The sequence below is a fragment of the Loxodonta africana genome, chromosome 8, assembly GCF_030014295.1.
Source record: "Loxodonta africana isolate mLoxAfr1 chromosome 8, mLoxAfr1.hap2, whole genome shotgun sequence".
Lineage (NCBI taxonomy): Eukaryota > Metazoa > Chordata > Mammalia > Proboscidea > Elephantidae > Loxodonta > Loxodonta africana.
In genome coordinates, this window is record NC_087349.1 from 47186311 (window position 1) to 47205920 (window position 19610).

Here is a 19610-nt window from a genome sequence, read left to right on the forward strand (position 1 = left end):
GAAAAAGATGATTAGAATGTTGCTTAAAGTTTATGATAGGAAGTTGTTTTGCTTAAATAAGTCAGTTAACTTGTTTAGAAGTGTTAGGATACGAAAAAACAGGTTTGTCAGAACTTAAATGTGACAGCAGTGGTTAAGCGTTCTGCTGCTAACCAAAAGGTCAGCAGTTCGAATCCACCAGCTGCTCTTTGGAAACACCGTTGGGCAGTTCTGCTTTGTCGTGTAGGGTCGCTATGAGGTGGAATGGACTCACGGCAATGGGTTTGGTTTTCTGGGTTTTTGTGAAAGTCCAGTTACAACTCTTGGGATGTGGACTGCTTTATTTTGGCTGATATTTTGATGCCACCTGTTCAGTAGCACAGTGGCAAGTGGCTTTACATAATAAGTTTTCTTCAGCAATCTGAGGTAAAACATCCAGCAGTTAAGGAAACTAAAGCTCAAGGAATTTAAGTGATTCTGAAGGTCACATAGCTGGTAGATAGTAGAAGTAGGTTTGGGACCTAGGATTCCTGATTTTCTAACTGGTTTTTAATCATCATAGTTAATCATTGGAAAGTAAACTGCAAACTGGTTGCTGGTTGCCGTCAAGTCCAATCCAACTCATAGTGACCCTATAGGACAGAGTAGAACTGCCCCATAGAGTTTCTAAGGCTGTAATCTTTACAGAAGCAGACCTAATTAATATGGTAAGATCTAGAATAGAAGATCATCCTTGCTGGCCTTGGAAACATACAAACTACCATTAGAGTGTTGGTTAAATATTTTTTTTGGAGGATTTACTTTGAAAAATCTGATAAAAAATATGAACCATTGCTTTAGAAAAATGCATGTATACTGACTTTTGAATACAATTTCAGTGGGTTTATAGGTCAGATAATGAACTCCTGTATTATAAAGAGATGTTGTTTTCAGTTCTCTAGAATTATACTGTTTACCTGAACTGTGTTTTCATAAGCAGTTTAGGAAGAGCTAGAGAAAGTAGGATAGCTTGATGAGTATATATTTTTTAATGTCTTAATGTTACTGTTAGTAAAGGCATTTTTTATTTTGTTTTGCTTGCTTCACATTTGGAAACCCTGGTGGCGTAGCGGTTAAGTGCTACAGCTGCTAACCAAAGGGTCGGCAGTTCAAATCCACCAGGCGCTCCTTGGAAACTCTATGGGGCAGCTCTACTCTGTCCTGTAGGGTCGCTATGAGTTGGAATCGGCTCGACGGCACTGAGTTTGTTTGTTTTTTTAGTTTTGCCTCACATTATGTTCTGGTATTCTGAAACAATATAAGTTACTGTTACACCATGATTTTAAAAAGCATTGTATTTTGTGTAACTTTTAACTAAATTTATGTCCTTTAGGTAAAAAGAACATATTCTCATGGTACTTACAGAGCTGGCCCAATGCGACAGATTAGCTTGGTGGGAGCAGTTGATGAAGAAGTGGGAGATTACTTCCCTGAGTTCCTTGACATGTTGGAAGATTCACCGTTTTTAAAAGTAAGGGAAAACAGTATCAGCAGTCTAAATTGTGTGTGTTACTTTCATGCTGTGGAGGATACAAATAATGACTCTTTCAGGATCTGAAAATGTTTGATTTCACTTGAATTGGAGAGAGGGGAAGGAAGGATGGAAAACCAAGTCATTCTTGTATAGTGTGAGCCTATAACCTCTCAGGTGCTAATTATAAGAACAAGTGACCAGGAAATGCCACTGTTAACTGCCACTTTAAGTAACTAGCTTCCATCTGTTTATCAGCTCTTTATAAAATTAGTACCAAAAGATTTAAGACATAGAAGAAGAAAAACTGACTTGGGGAATCGTACATCAGTATTTCAGTCATGGCTACACCTAGCTGGATTGGGTAAGCCATTTCAACTTCCTGGGTTTTAGTTTCTTCATCTAAAATATAAGGCATGTAGGCTAGGTAGTTTTAAGACCCCTTCCAAAATATAAGATCCTTTTTTTTTTTTTTAAGTGATTTCTAGCCAGAAGGTCGGCAGTTCGAATCCACCAGCTGCTCCTTGGAAACCTTATGGGGCAGTCCTACTCTGTCCTATAGGGTTGCTATGAGTCAGAATCGACTCTATGGCAACGGCTTTTTTCTGCCTTCCAGAAAATGTTTGTTCTTCTGAACTGCTGAGACTATCCCATTGAGAGAGAAATCTCTGAACTATATAATTAGGTTAATTGTTTAATCAGCAATATAAGATAAGGGTCAATGTAAACCTACCCTGAAATTTAGAGTCCAAGTAAGTAGCAAGATATAACAAGATCAGTTTATTCTAATATTCACTGCATAATCTGTTGAAGGTGTCTTCTTTCTTCACATTTCTTTGCTTGATCATCCACCCCGTGTGTCTTTTTCTTTCTTTTCACTCCATCTCATTTCCCTTCCTTTTCCTTCTTTATTCCTTCAAAACCTTTTCTTCTTTTCTGTTTCTCCCAACTAGTCATATTATGGAGTTTGTATTATTATTGAATACTATTTTAAAATATTGCTGAATATTATTTAAATAGTTCTGTTTCAATTTTTAATTTTAAAAACAAATGAGGTTAGTGTACTATTTCTAGAGAAATTTAATTTGCCAATCCTCCTGTTTTTGAAAGGGGATAGTGCAAGACAGTGGCCCTCGGACATGTATTTTTCACTTTTAGAAGATTTTAACCTCTGGTTTAGGCCATCAACCTCTTCAAGAAACTACTAAATGGAAGTAAATTTTGATTTTGGTTTGGTTTTCGTTTTGTTAGTTTTTGGTTATCACTAATCAAAAAGATACCCATTTTTTAAACTCATACTTAATTGTTTATAGGTTCTCATGGGGAATACTTGCTTATTTTGCCAACTTATTAATATCATATGACCATATATTTAGTAGAAGGAAGAATAACAAACAGTGAACACTGAATCATGCACCTGGCAGGGTGTGGGGGTCAGGAACCATCCAACCATGCTTATTTGCTTAGCATGTTAGAATTATTTGAAGGAAATTATATGAATATATAGCTATATATTTGTTATAGTTAGATATTTTGAATGTATAACAAAGGTTTACATGAAAGTGTTTGTGAGGCGATAATGTTCTTTAATGTATGTTTAAAGACACATTTAGAGAAAATAATTGATGTCTGTGTAATTATTTCTTTCTAGTGTACGCTTCCATGGGGAACATTATCTAGTCTGAAATTAGAGAGTCGAAAAGACAGTGATGATGGTCCTATCATGTGGGTACGTCCAGGAGAACAAATGATCCCTGTGGCTGATATGCCAAAGTCACCTTTCAAAAGGAAAAGGTATGTTGGATTCAAATTTTTATTGCTGGAGATAGGTGTTTATATGTTGCTGTATGTGGTAGTTGAAAATTGGAGGAAAGAGGAAGGTTTAGGACATAATTTGAATGTAAATTCAAAAATGGCTAGTATACATACTGAAAAAATTTTTTATAAAACTTCAAATATAAATATGAGAAATATAGACAAATAACAATAAATTATAGTTGGGAATGAAAAAAATGTCATTCACTACAGAGACAATTATAAAAAATTTAAGAATAAATTTAACAAGTATTTGGAACCTATACGGGCAGTCCCTGGGTTACGAATGTTCAACTTAACCGGCAACTCCTACTTGCCCTTTAATGTTATGTAAATTTGCCCTCACTTTGAAACTATTGAACCAACTCCTGTTTGCAAGAAATTCATCGCAATCACCTTCACTGGCTGCAGGTGCAGCTTTTAAATCGTTGAAAAAGCTTCCACCTTTTTTTTTACATTAAAGTAAGGCTAAATAAGAATTCTATGCACCTGTTCTGACTTACCTACAAATTCTTAAAGACACAGTTATAAATGTATTTTGTTCGTAATCTGGGGACTGACTATAGTAACTAAAATATGGAGGATATAAAATGAGATCTGAACAAATGGAAAGCCTTATTATGTTCTGGATTGGATAAAAATGATAATCCTTTAAACTTTTCTGCATTCCAATCAGACTCACACTCCAGCACTGGAAAAAATGATTTTAAAGTCTATAAGGAAGAATAATGTCAGCAAATAACCAAAAGAAAACTGTGAAACAGAAGATAAGTGAGAGAGAGCTTACTTACCAGATATTAAAAATTACTATTACAATAGATGATTAAAATAGGATAGCATCCAGAAATAGGTCTAAATATGTTGGGAACTTAGTATATGAGATAGATGGGAAAAGAAAGGACCCTTTAATGAGTAGTGCTAGCATAACTAGCAGTCCATCTGAAAGAAAACAAAGCCAGAACCCCTACCTCATACAATAAGTAAGTTAGAAATATAAACATAATAAAGCAAAAATATTAGAAGAAAATTTTTAATCCTGTCCTAAACAAGATAAAAAATATAGTGGCAGTACTATTTGCATGAAAAAAGACATCAGAAATAAAGTTCAAAACCATGATACTAAAGCCAGTTGCCAGCAGGTCAGTTCTGACTCATGGCAATTCCGTGTGTGTCAGAGTACAACTGTGCTTCATAGAATTTTCAGTGGCTGATTTTTCAGAAGTAAATCACTAGGCCTTTCTTCCAAGGTGCCTCTGGGTGAACTCCAGCCTCCAGCCTTTCAGTTAGTTGCTGAGTATGTTAACCATTTGTATCATCTAGGGACTCCACAGCTATGAGAGACTGGGCTAAAACACTTGTAACATGTGACAGACTAAAGTTTATATCCTTAATATACAAAGAACATTCCCAAATTAACAAGAACATGTAAATGACCAAATGGAAAAATAGTCCTCAAGCAGTTAAGAAAAGTATATATTAAAACAATTTGAGATACTGTTTTTACCCATTACACTGACAAAAATTGTTATTGGAGCAATGATACTACAAGCTGATAAGTGTGTTAGAAAGCAGAGTTTTTTATATATTGTTGGTAGTAGGATAAACAACCAAAACTAAACCCGTTGTCACTGAGTCGATTCTGACTCATAGTGACCCTATAGGACAGAGTAGAACTGCCCCATTGGGTTTCCAAGGAGCGCCTAGTGGGTTCTAACTGCCGACCTTTTCGTTAGCAGGCGTAGCTCTTAACTACTACGCCCAGGGTTTCTGGTAGAAGGATAAATTGCTATAATCGTTTTGTGAAAGTAACGTGGCAGTAGCTCATGAAATTTAAAATTAATATACATTTTGATCCAGCCCCCCTATTTTTGGGAGTCTAATCCAAGAAATAAAAGCATTAAAGGTAAGTATATAAGAATGTTGATTGCAGTATTGTTTGTGATGGCAAAAAATAAAAAATGATTTGAATGACCATCAACAGGGGAATGGTTGACTACATTTTGATATATTTCTATTAAAAAATACAGTGACACAATTAAAATAAATGAGTTATTTGTGTCCATTGATCTGGAAAGATGTCCATGACAGTTGAAAAGAGCAAAATGTAATGTGTCTAATATGATTGTTTTTATGAGTAGAAATAATACATGTGTAGGTGTATACTTGAGCACAGAGGAAGGTGTGTAAATGCACACTAGGCTAACATTGGTGGGAATAGAAGGGGTAGTGCTGGGGGAGATCATAGCTTTTTCTTTAGACACCCAAAGATGGTTTCACTGGTTACAGTGAATATTAATTAAAAGCAACAACAACAATAGGGAAACAAAGATTATTGAGTAATCCGTTAGTTGCATGAGGGCAAGGACTATGTTGGGCTAAAAATATGTCTCTAGCACCTAACGAAATACCTAGTGCTTAATAAAATTTATTGGATGAATAAATGTTTATAATTTATAAGTTGGTAGTAAATGGTAGAATTGGTATGTTTTTCAGTGGCTCTTAACTTTTTTTCTGGATTTATGGATAATTTTAAGAACCTGAAAGCCTATCCCCAGAAAAATGCAGATGTATACAAACTTGTACATATAATTTAAGGAGGCCCGTCAGCCCCTTGAAGAATGTCTGTGGACCTCAGAGTCTATAACCTATAGTATATCTGATGATTTCACATCACGTAGTATTCTGACCAACTAATAGCAACTCTATATCAGGCACAGTGCTATGTGCTTTATGTGTCTTAATTCATTAGAATGTAGTGTAATGAGACCAAATTTGTGGGTTTGAAAGCCTGTTAGCATTCCACAGGAAGCAACAACATCAATTGGTTTTCTAACATATGCAGAACATTATTCACAAAAAAACAAAAAAGTATGTTACATATAGCATCATTTGTGTGTATGTGTCTGTGCGTGAGGGAAGGGAGATTGTAATACAGGAATGCACAAAGAGAAGTAAATAAGCAGTAGGAATTGAGGATAAGAAATCAGAGGACTAGTAATTTAGGCTCTACCTAATAAGGTAGAGAGACCCTAGGAGGATAGTCTGGGAGGATAGGAGGAAATGATGGGGGAAATCCAGTTACCTCTGGAAGCAATAGGAAAACCAAAAAGGAAGATCAGTAAGATGATGACTCCCAGCAAAAGAAAGTCTTCTCACCCTTTACCCCTTCCGCAGCAAAATTGGAGAGAGTTTCTGCAATAAGTGAGGCTAAGAGTAGGCAGCAGCTTCTGTCTGCATATATAGATTCTAGAAAGTGAGCCATGGAGGGAGACGATCAGTGGGAGATGACTATTTAGCCAAGACAGGCTTTCCTTTTACCTCTCATAAGCCATGCATGTTTTGTGGAAGAACTTATTGTCTGATGTTTTCCTGCTAATTTATTTATTTTTTGTACTTCTTTTATTCATTGCTGTCTCATTCACTAGCCTCAGTGCCTAGATAGTACTTGGACTATAGTAGATATTCTATAAATACTGAATTAAAAAGTTACTTGTTTGTTCCAGATATATATCCTGTGTTAGCCATGTGATCTGAGCAGATGCATGGTCCCACAGATTAGACCCAAACCCTAGGTAAAGATTCAGGGTACAGGGAAAACTGGGTAAACCACACCATCTGTAATTAATCCAAGTATGTATGTCCTTACAACTGCCATTTGGTGAGGAGTGTCTTGGAAAAAGGGGATTGTATATGTGTTCTTGTTCATGTTTGTATTTGATCGTTTTAAAAATAGAACTTGATTTGGAAGCAGGTGATTTAAAATTTCCTTTGTTTGAATTATGTGGTTACCAAATATCTGATGGCAGTTAAGCCTGGATACATATGATAGTTAGGGTTAATCTATTTTGTGGGTATATATATTAAAAAAAAAAAAAAATTTTTTTTTTTTTTTTAAACAGAACTACCAATGAAATAAAAAACCTGCAGTACCTACCTCGAACCAGTGAGCCCCGTGAAATGCTCTTTGAAGACAGGACAAGAGCCCATGCAGATCATATAGGACAAGGTTTTGAACGACAGACTACAGCTGCTGTTGGAGTGCTGAAGGCTGTTCACTGTGGAGAGTGGTATATATTGACTACTTCTATATTAATGGAAGATTTTTCTTGGCTTCTAAAATTTTTCTTGGAAAGCTTCTCAGTAATTTCCCCTTACTGTGGAAAAATAGTTTTTTCCTAATTGTATAATTGTACTAAAGAAGATTTTAAATGGCTAGAATCTAGTTTGTCATTTGGTGTTTGACTGAAATAATATTTTCTAAGTGACAAGAGGTGAAAAAAATTAAGAGATACAAGCTTAAAGGAAAACTAAGGTTCACCTGGTACTTAACTGTCTGCCAGTTTACAAATGTCACCTTGTTTAATCTTTTCAGCTACTCTTTGGCCCATATTTATTATGCAAAGAAATCAAGGCTCTGGGCTGTCAAATAGCTCTACCCCAGTCATATATATAGTAAGTGGCAGAGCTGAGATTGATTCCAGATCTGTCTGACTCCAGACTCGTATTTTCTCTTTCTATTGTTCTATCTTGCCGCCCCTTTCTGAGGTTTGGTATTTGTATTTTATGTATTTGTCTTTCTGTATTTATTATCTCCAGTTTTGCTTATAATTTTCATTTTTAATATTTTAGTAGGAAAAAATGGATAATTTTCCTTAATATACTTAAAAGTATCATGCCATGCATTAAGAAACTTCCTTTTATTACACTGATAAAACACATATAGCAAAGCTATATTTATACTGTAAGATAAGCTGGCTTTGTTAGATTTTTGTTTTTCACTTTGAGTATTATTTGGGTGAAAAAACATGAGTTGGGATATAATATTTTGCTTATGAACACAGTTGAGTTGGATGTGAAATATGCAAGAAACTGCTATGTAAAAAGAAACCATCTTTAATTCTGAAAAATAAAATGTTAATATCATTGCATAGTTTTATAAAGTTTTATGAAAAATATAACCTCTTTTTTCTGTGTAAGGAAACTTAAATTTTAGTGCTACTAAAGATTGACCCTTGTTTAAAAAAGGGATATTTATAGTAATATTTTATAAATTAATACTTACAATTAATTATAAATTAATACTGAGTGAAAAAAAGGCCAGTGTAAATGGACCTTCTTAAAATAAATGAGGCTTTATCAATTTCATGTATACAAGTAGTATACTTTTAGTAAGGCCCTTAGTAAAAGAATTTTAATAGTTTATAATTGAATTGTTTAAGTTAAATGGTAGTTTTCAAATACCTGTGTTTGTTCTCATGCAGTGTCTATGCTTTTCCTATAATCTGGTTTATAATTTTAATTTTGTCAGAGAGTAAAGTCAAATTTATCTCTGTGGAAATCATTACAAACCCCTGCTTCAAATTAATGAGGTTTTTCCTGGATGTTTTGTATAAAAGATTTAAGAATTGCACCAAGATTTACTTAGGATGAAATCTGGTTTATGGTGTTCAGTAAAGTCAGCTATATATAATTTCTTTTGTAAGTAAATATTCATGCCTCAGAACAGCTTTAGCCATTGTTTAGAGCTCTCTTAAAAGCTTTTGCTGTTGAGTCAGTTTGACTCATAGTGACCCCGTAGACAGAGCAGAACTTCCACATAGGGTTTCCAAGGCTATAATTTTTATTGAAGTCAACTGCCACGTCTTTCTCCCGTGGAGTGGCTGGTGGGTTCAAACCACTGACCTTTCAGTTAGCAGCTGAGTGCTTTAACCACTATGCCACCAGATCTCACTTAAAATCCTTTAAATTGTTGTTGGTATATGCTGTCTCCTCCATTTTAGATTCAACTTGAGGGTAGAGATTGTGTCCTGTCCTTTCGCAGGACCACCATAGTTGCTTGTCTTGGTCATCTAGTGCTGCTATAACAGAAATACCTCAAGTGGATGGCTTTAACAAAGACAAAATTATTCTCTCACAGCCTAGTAGGCTTTAAGTCCAAATTCAGGGCATCAGCTCCAAGGGAGGGCTTTCTCTCTGCTGACTCTGGAGGAAGGTCCTTGTCATCATTCTTCCCCTGATCGAGGAGCGTCTCAGCTCAAGGACCCCGAATGCAAATGACGTGCTGTTCTCTTGGCTCTTGTTTATTAGTGGTATGGGGTCCCCTAAAACATAATGTCCTTGCCACATGTAAAACATATTCACTCCATCATATCATAGCAAAAGTCATAAACTCCAGGTCCAAAATCCAAAAATTCCTCTTCATCCGTGAAATCTAGAATACAAAGTTACTTGCTTCCAAAGTGCAGTGGTGCAACAGGCACAAACTAGACATTTCCATTACAGATGGGAGAAACCAGAGGGAAAGAAGCGATAAAAGGCACCAAGCAAGTAAGCAGAACATGTTACATTAGCCCTCAAGCCTTGAAAATAATCCTCTGTTCTCTGAGACTGTTTAGCCAATGGACCTGCCCTCCAGACTGTATGTATTGGCCATACTCTCTGGATTCTGAGTGAAGGTCCCTCAGCCCTGGGCTTCAGCTCCACCTTCGAGGCCCATTGGAACGGCAACTGTGCCCCCAAAATATTTATTGCATAAACTACTTTTGTGGCTGGCAATTCCACAGTGAAAAGGACTATTGCCAAACTATTAATATATCAGATGGCCAGGTTTAAGAATATGCTTGGGACTGGCTTTGAAATGAGATATTGCTAACCGTGAGTTTTTTTGCTCTTCTAAAACAGAATTTGATTCCTATCCAGATGCTTCTTTCATCTCTTAGTATTAAAGATGGCAAGAAAATAATTTTGTTATAGCTGTTGGAAGGTCTTCATACTTGTGATGCAAACATGGTCTGTGATCCCTTTTTTATTATTCTTTGCTACTAAATTATGCTAAACCAAGGAAGTTGTTGCCTTTCTTTTTTCCCTTATCTTAGTTTTTTGAGTTCTGCTCTTCTTCTCAAGAAGATATTAGGTATTAGAATATTAGATTCTTGACTTCATCTTAGAGCCAGGACTCACAGTAACTTGAAATAAAAGCTAGAGATTGATTTAAACTACAAGGAAGTTTCTAGTTAAATAGGGATGAAGCTTGTGAATTATTTGATCAAATTGTATATTTATTTCAAAATTATGGAGACAGTACTTAGATAGATTTATATAGGCATAGGAACCCCAGTGGTGCAGTGGTTAAGAGCTCTGCTGCCAACCAAAAGGGTGGCAGTTCAAATCCACCAGCTGTTCCTTGGAAATACAGGTTTGCTATGAGTTGGAATCCACTTGATAGCAATGGGTTTGGTTGAGTTTGAATACAGGCATACCTCAGAGATATTGCGGGTTCAGTTCCAGACCACTGCAATAAAGTGAATATCACAATAAAGCAGGTCACATGAATTTTTTGGTTTCTGGTGCATATAAAAGTTATGTTTACACTATACTATAGTCTTTTAACTGTATGGTAGCATTATGTCTTAAAAAAAAAAGTACATACCTTAATTAAATACTTTTATTGCTAAAAATGCTAACCATTGTTCTGAGCCTTCAATGAGTCATATGTATCTCTTTGCTGGTGGAGGATCTTGCCTCGATGTTGATGGCTGCTGACTGATCAGGGTGGTGTTTGCTGAAGGTTGAGGTAGCTAGCTGTGGCAGTTTCTTAAAATAAGTCGACAATGAAGTTTGCCACATCGATTGACTCTTCCTTTCACAAAAGATTTCTTTATAGCAGATGATGCTGTTTGATAGCATTTTACCCATAGCAGAACTTCTTTCAAAATTGGAGTCAGTCCTCTCAAGCTATCAACTAAGTTTATGTAATCTAATTCCTTTATTGTCATGTCAACAATGTTCACAGCATCTTTACCAAGAGTAGATTCCGTCTCAAGAGAACACTTTCTTTCCTCACCCATAAGAAACAACTCCTCATCCATTAAAATTCTGTCATGAGATTGCAGCAATTTAGTAACATCGTCAGGCTCCACTTCTGATTCTAGCTGTCTTGCTATTTCCACCACATCTGCAGTTACTTCCTCCACTGAGGTCTTGAACCCCTTAAAGTTATCCATGAGGGTTGGAATCAACTTCTTCCATACTCCTGTTAATTTTGATATTTTGACCTCCTTTCATGAATCACAAATGTTCTTAATGCCATCTGGAATGATGAATCCTTTCCAGACGGTTTTCAATTTACTTTGCCCAGATCCATCAGAGGAATCACAATCTATGGCAGTTATAGCCTTGGAAAATATATTTCTTAAATACCAAAAAAAAAAAACCAAACCCATTGCCATCAAGTTGATTCTGATTCATAGAGACCCTATAGGACAGAGTAGAGCTGCCCCATAGAATTTCTAAGAAGCGCCTGGTGGATTTGAACTGCTCACCTTTATGGTTAGCAGCCGTAGCTCTTAACCACTAAGCCACTAGGGTTTCCATTTCTTAAATAAGACTCAAAAGTTGAAATTACTCCTTGATCCACGGGCTGCAGAATGTATATTGTGTTCACAGGCATGAAAACATTAATCTCCTTGTACATCTCCATCAGAGCTCTTGTGTGATCAGGTGCATTGTCAATGAGCAGTAATAATTTTGAAATGAACCTTTTTTTCTGAGCAACAGATCTCAACAGTGAGCTTAAAATATTAAGTAAGCCATGTTGTAAGCAGATGTGCTGTCATGCAGGCTTTCTTGTTCGGTTTTAGAGCGTAGGCAGAGTAGATTTAGCATAATTCTTAAGGGCCCTAGGATTTTCGGAATGGTAAATGAGCACTTAAAGTGCTCATCCTAAAGTCACCAGCTGCATTAGCCCCTAACAGGAGAGTCAGCCTGTCCTTTGAAGCTTTGAAGCCAGGCATTGACTTCTCTCTAGCTATGAAAGTCCTAGATAGCATCTGCTATGGATTGAATTATGTCCTCTAAAAATGTGTGTCATCTTGGCTAGGCCATGATTCCAAGTATTGTGTGATGGTCCACTGTTTTGTCATCTGATGTAATTTTCCTGTGTGTTGTAAATCTTACCTATGACGTTAGTGAGGCAGGATTAGAGGCAGTTATATTAATGAGGCAGGAATCAGGGTACAAGATTAGGCTGTGTCTTGAGTCAGTGTCTTTTGAGATATAAAAGAGAGAAATGAGCAGAGAGATGGACCTCCTACCACCAAGACAAAGAACCAGGAGGGGAGCATGTCCTTTGGACCCAGGGTCTCTTTGCTGGGACGCTTCTAGACCATGAGAAGATTGATAACAAGGACCTTCCTCCAGAGCCAACAGAGAGAGAAAGCCTTCTCCTGGAGCTGGCACCCTGAATTTGGACTTCTAGCCTCCTAAACTGTGAGAGAATAAATTTCTCTTTGTTAAAATCATCCACTTGTGTTTCTATTACAGCAGCACTAGATAACTAAGACAGCATCTTCTTCCAGTGTAAGGCTGTTTGCCTACATTAAAAATCTGTTACTTCGTGTAGCCACCTTCATCAGTTATTCTAGCTAGATCTTCTGGATAACTTGCTGTAGCTTCTACCTCGACACTCTGTGTTTCACCTTGCACTTTTATGGTATGGAGGTGGTGTCTTTCCTTAAACCTCATGAACCAACCTCTGCTAGCTTCAAGCTTTCTTCTGCAGCTTCCTCACCCGTCTCAGCTTTCATAGAATTGAGGAGTTAGGGCCTTGCTCTGGATTAGGTTTTGGCTTAAGGGAATGCTGTGGCTGGTTTGATCTTCTATCCAGACCACTAAAACTTTCTCCATATCAGTAATAAGCGTATTTGGTTTTCTCATCATTTGTGTGTTCATTAGAGTAGCACTTTTAATTTCCTTCAAGAATTTTTTGTTTGTATTCACAACTTGGCTAACTGTTTGGTGCAGGAGGCCTACCTTTTGGCCTATCTTGGCATTTGACATGCTTTCTTCACTAAACCTAATCATTTCTAGCTTTTGATCTAAAGTGAAAGATATGCAACTCTTCCTTTTACTTGAACAGTTAGAGGCCATTGTAGGGTTATTAACTGGCCTAATTTCAATACTGTTTTGTCTTAGGGAATAGGTAGGCCCTAGGAGAAGGAGAGAGATGGGGGAACGGCTGGTCAGTTAAGCACTGAGAACACACGTAACATTTATCGATTGAGTTTACTGTCTTATATGGGCATGGTTCATGGTGCCCATACAATTACAATAGTAATATCAAAGGTCACAGATTACCATAACAGATACAATAATAATGAGAAAGTTTGAAATACTGTGAGAATTGCTAAAATGTGACACAGAGACATGAAGTGAGCACATGCTGTTGGAAAAATGGCACCGATATTCTTGTTTGACACAGGGTTACCACAAACCTTTAATTTGTATAAAATGCAGTATCTGCAAAGTGCAGTAAAATGAAGTATGCCTATGAATTGCTTCTTTGAAATCAAGCTTTTAAAAAATCAGCTTTATTAAAGTGTAATTTACATTCAATAAAACACTCATTTTAAGTGTACTGTACAGTTTGATGTGTTTTGGCAAATTTATACAACCATGTTGTTTATGTCATCATATCTTATACAACTAAGATATCAAACATTTGATTTCCCTCATACCCCTTGGCTGTTAGTCTCCCCCATCCTTCCATTAGCTCCAGATACGTGTTAATCTGCTTTCTGTCTTCATAGGTTAGTGTTGCTTAGTTAAGAATCTCATGTAAATAGAATCATATAAAAGTATGTGCTCTTTTGTACCTGACTTCTTTTACTTAGCATAACGTTTTCGAGATTTATCTATTTGCTATGTGTATTAGTAATTTGTTCCTTTTATTGCTGAATAATATTTCATTGTATGTATATCACAGTTAGTTTATCCTTTCACCGTATGATGAACATTTGAGTTGTTTCCAGTTTGAGGCTTTTATGAGTGAAGCTGTTGTGAACATTCACTTACAATTCTTTGTGTGAACATCAGTAAGTACATAGAAGTAGAATTACAGGGTCCACTTCTTTTGTAGACTTAGAATTATCTCTGTACACAATTATTTTGTCCTAGCCCTACCCTAAAAAAAAAAAAATAATAATTGTGTACAGAGTTAATTCTACAAAAGAAGTAGTGGATTTAACAAGTGAATTTATCAAGATCACAGGATAAGAAGTCAATATACAAAAATATGTATTTCTATACTAGCAATGAACATTTGAGGGAAAAATACCATATAATAAAATAGCATTAAAAAATCAGAAAAATACTTAGAGATAAATTTAAAAAAGCATTGGCAAGACCTGTATACTGGAAACTATAATACAGTGCTGAGAAAAATAAAAGGCTTATATAATGTAGAGTTATACCTCTTGAACTCAAAGATTTAATATGGCTAATATGTGAGCTCTTCCCAGAATGATCTATAAATCACTCAATAGCAATCAAAATTCTACTAGGTCTTTCTGTAGAAATGCAAAGAACCTAGTGTAGGCAAAATAACCTTGGGGGAAAAATGTTGGATGACTTATACTACCTGTCACTTCAAGGCTTAATGTGAAGCTACAGTAATTAAGAATACATATGGTCTTGGTATAAAGATAGACTTCAAGATCAAAGGAACAGAAATAAACCATCTTTGATTTTCAGCAAAGGTGCCAAGGTAACTCAGTGAGGAAAGGAGTCTTTTCAAGAAGTGCTGGAACAACTAGGTATCCATATTAAACAAAGAAAAACAAACCTTGATTCTTATCCCGTACAAAAAAATTAAAATAGATAATAGAACTAAATGTAATCCTTAAAACTATAAAACTTTTAGAAGAAAACATAGGAGGAATTTTTGCATTAGGCAACAATTTCATGAAACATAAAAGAAAAATTGGTTAAATTGGACTTTGTCCCAGTGAAAACTTTCTGCTTTTCAAATGATAGTTAAGATAATGAAAAGGCAAACTGGGAGAAGATATTTTCAATTCATATATATATATGAAAACCCAGTTAAAACTGGGCAAAAGATTTGACACGTTTCAGAAAAGAAGATATACAAATGGCCAAGAAGCACATTAAAAGCTGTTCAGTAAAATTGCACCGTAAGGGAAATGCAAGTTAAAACCACAGTGAGATCACGCCACACATCCACTAAAATAGCTAAATAATAATAATAGTATCAAATGTTAGTGAGGATGTGGACCAACCAGAAATTTCATAGTGGAAACTGTGGAAAAGACTTTTGTTGTTTTTTATAAAATTAAACATTAAATTACCCTAAGACCTTGTAATTTTATAATTCCATTTCTAATCCTGAGGTTAAAAACCTCTTTTGGTTATTTTGTATTATCATATATATACCTGATTTTATACATATATGATAATACATGTATATCACAAGTGGGATATATATAAATATATATGTAGATGATTATATATGGTATATATGTCTGATAATACATATGATAGTATGTGATAATACATTAGATATAGTGCTGGATTTAATTTGCTAATATTGTTAAGGATTTTTGTGTTTAAGTTAATAAGTTGCTAGAAGTTTATCAATTTTATTGATCTTTTCAAAAACTCACAAACATTGGTGTTTTCTATTGTTTCTGCTCTTTATTACTCTTAAGAGAATTTTCTTCTTTTTCTAGCTTAAATTGGAAGCTTAGATGATTAAAAGACCTTTCTTTTTTTAAGTATTTAAAGCTATACATTTCTAAGCACTGTTTTAGCTACATACCACAGTTTTTTTTTTTTTTTTTTTAATGTTTATTGTGCTTTAAGTGAAAGTTTACAAATCAGGTTAGTCTCTAATACAAAAATTTACATACCTTGCTATACACTCCTAATTGCTTTCCCCCTAATGAGACAGCACAGTCCTTCCCACCACTCTCTCTCCTTGTGTCCATTCGAGCAACTTCTGGCCCCTTCTGCCCTCTAATCTCCCCTCCAGACTAGAGATGCCAACATAGTCTCATGTGTCTACTTGATTCAAGAAGCTCGTTCTTCACCAGTATCATTTTCCATCCCATATTCCAGTCCAATCCCTGTCTGAAGAGTTGGCTTTGGGAATGGTTCCTGTCTTGGGCTAACAGAAGGTCTGGGCACCATGGCCTCCGGGGTCCTTCTAGTCCCAGTCTGACCATTAAGTCTGGTCTTTTTACGAGAATTCGGGGCCTGCGTCCTGCTACTCTCCTGCTCCCTCAGGGGTTCTCTGCTGTGTTCCCTGTCAGGGCAGTCATCGGTTGTGGCCAGGCACCATCTAGTTCTTCTGGTCTCAGGCTGATGTAGTCTCTGGTTTATGTGCTCCTTTCTGTCTCTTAGGCTCATGATTACCTTGTGTCTTTGGTGTTCTTCATTTTTCTTTGCTCCAGGTGGGTTGAGACCAACTGATGCATCTTAGATGGCTGCTTGTGAGCATTTAAGACCCCAGACGCCACTCTCCAAAGTGGGATGCAGAATGTTTTCTTAGATTTTATTATGCTAGTTGACTTAGATATCCTCTGAAACCATGGTCCCCAAACCCCCAACCCTGTTACACTGGCCTTCGAAGCGTTCAGTTTATTCAGGAGACCTCTTTGCTTTTGGTTTAGTCCAGTTGTGTTGACCTCTTCTGTATCATACCAAAGATTTATATTGTTTTAATTATTATTCGGTTCAGAATATTTCGAATTTCCCTTTTGATTTCTTTTTTAACCCATTGGTTATTTAGAAGAGTGTTGTTTAATTTCCAATATTTTGAGAATTTTTTCCAGATTTTTTTTAACTTAATTCTCTTGTGGTTAGAGAACATACTCTGTATGATTTCAGTCCTTTTTAATTTGCTTTATGAATCATCTTGATGAATGTTCTTTGTGCACTGAAAAGAATATACACTCTGCTCTTGGTGGGTATCCACCACTACCCGTAGTTGCCATTGAGTTGATTCCTAAGCATGGTGACCCCTTGTGTGGAACTATGCTTCATTAGATTTTCAATGGCTAATTTTTTAGATTGCCAGGCCTTTCTTCTGTGGCATCTCTGGGTGGACTCAATCCTCCAAACTTTTGGTTACCAGTCAAGCATGTTAACCATTTGTACCACCTAGGGACTGCATTGTTGGGTATAACCTACTGCCATCAAGTCAGTTCCAACTCATGGCAATCCCATGTGTGTCAGAGTAGAACTGTACTCTGTAGGGTTTTCAATGGCTGTGTTCTTATGGAAGTAGATCACCAGGGCCTTTCTTCTGCGGTGCCACTGGGTAGATTTGAATAGCCAACTTTTGGATTAGTAGTTCAGTACAAATGATTTGTGGAACCTGTAAATGCCAGTTAGAGAAATTTCATTGATAGTGTGGTTCACATCTTCTGTATTCTTACTGATTTCTGTCTTACTTGTTAATCTCCAAATTTAATCCTGAATTTGTCTGTTTCTCTTTTCAGTTTTGCTAGTTTTTGTCCCATTCTTTTTCTTCTGTAACAACTTTTGAGCCATAGTTCATACGATTCACCCATTTAAAGTGTACAATTCAGTGGTCTTTACTGTATTTACAGAGTTTGTGCAGCCATCACCACTGTCAATTATAGAAAGAAACTTTGTACCCTTTGGCTATTACCACCATGTGCCCCAGCCCTAAAACTATAAATCTACTTTTTGTATCTCTATAATTTGTCTGTTTTGGATGTTTCATATAAATGGAATTATATATGTGATCTCTTGTGATTGGCTATTTTCACGGTTGTTCCATGCATTTTGAGGCTCTGTTAATAGTATCTGGTTGTTACATATTTTCCCGTTCTTTTTCTTTTAACCTATTTGTATGTCTATATTATTGTTTCATGTAGAAATCATATAGTTTGGTCTTGCTTTTTCTATCCAGTGTGACAGCTTTTTTAGTTGTCGTATTTAGACCATTTACAGTCAATTTAATTATCAGTAAGTTTGGATTTAAATTTACCATCTTGCCTTTTCCCACTGGCTTCTTCTGTTCTTTGTTGCTTTTTCCTTCTTATTTTTTTCAGGATTCCATTTTACCTCCACTATTTGCTTACTAGTATGCCTCTGAGTTTTATTTATTTAGTTGGCTGGCTCCAAACTTACCACAGTCTACCATCAAATAATAAGCCTCTTCATGTAATGTGTAAGAACTGTTGAACAGTATACTTCCATTTAATCCCTTCCACCTTTCTGTTTTTTTTAACCTTTCTGGCCTTTGTCATACATATTACCTTACCTTTAAACCCTACAGTTTCTTGGGGAAAGTTGCTTTAAACAATTATCTTTTAAAAAGATTAAAAAATGAGAATAAAATATTTTTCATATTTCATATTAACTGTCATTAGTGCTCTGCATTCCTTTGTGTAGATCCATAGGCAGTCTCTCAGCTTTTCTTTGTCTGAAAATGTTTTTACTTCGTGCTTTTGAAGGATATTTTTGGTGGGTATTGAATTCTAGATTGATTTTTTTCATTCAATATTTTAAAAATATTTCATTCCCTTCTGGCTTGTATTGTTTCTGATGAAAAGTCTGTAATAATAATTATCTGTCTTCCCCTGTATATAATGTAATGCATGATTTTTAGATTATTTTCTTTTTCAGTAGTTTTTATAAATTTTGTTTTATTATTTGCCTTGGTGTGGTGCTCTTTGTGTTTATGTTGCTTGGGATTTTATTCTGAAATCCATTTTTGAGCATCTTCTATAAAAATATATTTGTATAATCATGATTAATTGAACAGTTTGGGAATTTTTAAGAATTGTATTTAAAAACACTATTAATCCCAGCAGATGTCAGCATTTTATTATGTTGGTACTTTCCTAATGAATGCTTCTTAACTTATTAAGAGTTATTAGGGGTTTTATGTGCCAGTGCAGTTACATGTATCTTCTATTGAAGATACATATCAATAGGAAAGTATTCACTTTTCCCCTCATGTTTACCTCTAATTTTTATGGAATATTTTCAACTTTAGCAGTTAATTTTTGGAAATATTGACCTTAACTTTAAACCAAAACATTTAGCTTTCTTTATTTGCATAATTTACCAATTCAAATCATCTTAGTTTTCAAAATCTGATAATAAATAGCTATAATAAATGGTGAGTTGTTTTTGATCTGTGTTTATGGTATCATTGCTTTGTTTATGTAAAATGATATTTCAGTTTTAATTTACCTTTTTTAAAACAGTACTTTAGTTTTGACCATAAACTGTTTTTGTTTTTAATATGGACTTAGAGAGAAACATAAATGGCAGGTTCTTATCTCATTTTCCATTTTAGGCCTGATCAACCCCGAATAACCAAAGATGTAATTTGTTTTCATGCTGAAGATTTCTTAGAAGTAGTTCAACGAATGCAGTTAGATTTACATGAACCTCCACTGTCCCAGGTATATTTTAAATGGATATGTTTTGTCATTAGTTTAATTTTTATTGTGGAAAATACTTATTTGTA

At 35.5% G+C, this 19610-nt stretch overlaps 1 protein-coding gene across 3 annotated transcripts in view; it reads left to right on the top strand.

Moving 5' to 3' along the window:
- RSBN1L (round spermatid basic protein 1 like) overlaps positions 1-19610 on the top strand; it is a 133434-nt gene that overhangs the window by 48160 nt on the left and 65664 nt on the right. For 2 of the 3 annotated variants that reach the window (XR_010322665.1, XM_003407182.4), the window contains exons 4-7: positions 1352-1489; positions 3141-3283; positions 7204-7371; positions 19437-19545. Coding sequence is in view for 2 of the 3 variants with exons in the window: in XM_003407182.4 (XP_003407230.2) it covers positions 1352-1489; positions 3141-3283; positions 7204-7371; positions 19437-19545 (558 nt within the window). In the remaining variant the exon portion in view is untranslated. The remainder of the gene's footprint in view (positions 1-1351; positions 1490-3140; positions 3284-7203; positions 7372-19436; positions 19546-19610) is intronic. The other variant, XM_064289909.1, reaches the window with a different exon arrangement.